General features: G+C 24.3%; 1 protein-coding gene across 1 annotated transcript in view; it reads left to right on the top strand.

The window, feature by feature from the left end:
• The first annotated feature begins 1579 nt into the window (after positions 1-1579).
• The window catches only part of LOC101512238 (indole-3-acetic acid-amido synthetase GH3.10-like), a 9609-nt gene continuing 8636 nt past the window's right edge, over positions 1580-2552 (top strand). The window contains exons 1-2 of the mRNA XM_073369627.1: positions 1580-2049; positions 2280-2374. Coding sequence (XP_073225728.1) covers positions 1725-2049; positions 2280-2374 — 420 coding nt within the window. The 5' untranslated portion in view covers positions 1580-1724. The remainder of the gene's footprint in view (positions 2050-2279; positions 2375-2552) is intronic.

Here is a 2552-nt window from a genome sequence, read left to right as displayed (position 1 = left end):
TTATATTTTAAGATAAATGGTATATTATAAGATGAGAAGTACACTTATTAATAAGTATTATTGATTCCAGTATTTACACAGACTTTTATTCTACATATTTGATTAAAAGTATTTGAATTTGATAAGTCCAGGGTGGAAATGAATATTTGGCATAATCAAATGGAGTCCCGTTAGCTATGTAGTATGTAGTTTTTTGTTTTTTACTACACTAACATTAATATATTTGTATAGTTATAGTAGTGAATATAACTGGTGTAATTATTAAAATTGTTTGAAATTATTGTATTCTATATTTATATTTTTTAACAGAAAAATAAGTTTCATTTAAATGATAAAATAAAAACAATACTGTCAAATTGATTATGAATTGAGATATTTTTCATTTATATTTTGAGATAATACTAATGATTAATAAAATAAAAAATATGTTAACGATGTACATATATTTTAGAAGTCAATAATAATAAAAAATAAATAGTATTTTTATAGTTTTTTAAAAAAAAAAATTCAATCACCCAAACCGAACCAACCTTATATCATCGATTTAATTTAGGTCGGGTTCACTCATAAAAATAGTAGACTCAAACCAAACCAATCTCTATTAGTTAGGATTGAACCAACTTGGTCCCTTACACCCTACCTATAATATCTTTGTTTTTTGTAGCAATATATATATATATATATATTTGTTTTAGAATAGATAATAAATAACCAATTGTTATTCTAATTTTAAATAGGCCTAATTGTTCTAATAGTCCCTTAACATAATTTTAGATAACACTTCAGTCTCTTTTTTCTTAATTTGGTCCTTGATTTGATTTTAAGTAATAATTTAATTCCTTATATCTTAAAATGTCAATGATATTATCCTTTATTTACATAAACTTAGAAAATTCATCAAAATCTTCAAACAAAATGCATAAAATTCAATACCAATTTCAAGAAAATTCATGTAATCATCAAATGTATAGTTCAAATATTCAAATAAACTCATATTTATATCTCCAACAACATCAAATAAAGAATGAAAATATGAATTTATTTGAAAATTTGAGTTATGAATTTGATTTTATATTGAAAATGATAATTAGTTTTATGTGTTTTGTTTGAAAATTTTGATAAATTTTTCTAAAAAGATGATAACATTGTTGACATTTTAAAACATAAAAAAAAACAAATTGTTACTTAAAATTAAGTAAATGACCAAATCGAAAAGAAAAAAAAAGATAAATAACTGAAATATTATCTGAAATTAAGTTAAGGGATTGCGAGAGCAATTATGCAATTTAAATATGTCCAAATCTAAAATATAAAAAATACACGTTTATGTCATAAGTACAATTCAATCAATAAATGCAAGAATATTGATACGATGAAGTTAGGGTTTGAAAACTCAAATTCCTACTTCTTTGTATTTAAGATTTAAGATGTAGTAGTATAGCTATTAGGATATTTGAAAATAAAAAATACACATTTATTGTCAAAAAGAAAAAATACACATTTAAAATGATAACACCATTTCCTTTTATGCGGTCTATATCTTCCTGGAATATATGAGTGCACGTTTTAGTTTACCCTTTTGAATAGGAAAATATCAACTCCAATGAATCCAAACCATATTCATTAAATACTTGTCTCCTTTAATTTCTTCTTCCCCAAAATCTCTAACTTTTTGTCTAACCACCTAACAACACACTTTCACACATACCCTCTTGCCACATCTAATGGAACAACCAATTCTCAACAAGAATGGAAATGGAAATGGAAATTATGAGTATGAAATGATTATTAAATGGTTTGAAGATGTGTCTAAGAAAGCAAGCTCTGTTCAAACTCAAATACTAAGCAATATTTTGAAACAGAACCATGGTGTGGAATATCTTAAGAAATGGTTGGGGGATTATAATGTGTTAGAGATGGAACCATGTGCATTGGAATCACTTTTCACTTCTTTGGTACCAATTTCTTCACATGCTGATTTTGAGCCTTTTATTCAAAGGATTTCTGATGGGGACACTCATGCTTTGCTCACTCGACAACCTATATTATGTTGCCTTTTTTTTTATTCTTCCTTTCTTTTTTACACTATTGGGGAATATTCAGATTCATTTTAGAATTGTAATTACAGCTCAATATTTTCCATCTTTAAACATAAACAACTTTAAATAAAAAAAATATATATTTAATTATTAACCAATTACATTAATATTTTTTATTAATTCAAAGTTGTTTATATTTAGATCACCTAAAGTATTATGATAAAATGTAGACTAATGTAGCATGCAGTTTGATTCCGTTGCTTACCAAAACTTGTGGTCATGTTCACATTTGTATGAATGAGAATAACATACATAGTGCATATAAAAATTATACGGTATAACATAACAATTTTAGTAAAATTTATACTTTACTTAAATAAAAGTATGATGTATGTTTCTTTTTTCTAATCTATAAAATGCCTGTTTTATTTATAAAATGACATGTTATTTTATTATTATGATTTTGTCAAATTCTATATTGGTTAATTTGAATATACATATTATTAGATTAAG

The sequence above is a fragment of the Cicer arietinum genome, chromosome 6 (genome assembly GCF_000331145.2).
Source record: "Cicer arietinum cultivar CDC Frontier isolate Library 1 chromosome 6, Cicar.CDCFrontier_v2.0, whole genome shotgun sequence".
Taxonomy (NCBI): domain Eukaryota; kingdom Viridiplantae; phylum Streptophyta; class Magnoliopsida; order Fabales; family Fabaceae; genus Cicer; species Cicer arietinum.
This window is presented reverse-complemented; position numbering and strand designations above follow the sequence as displayed.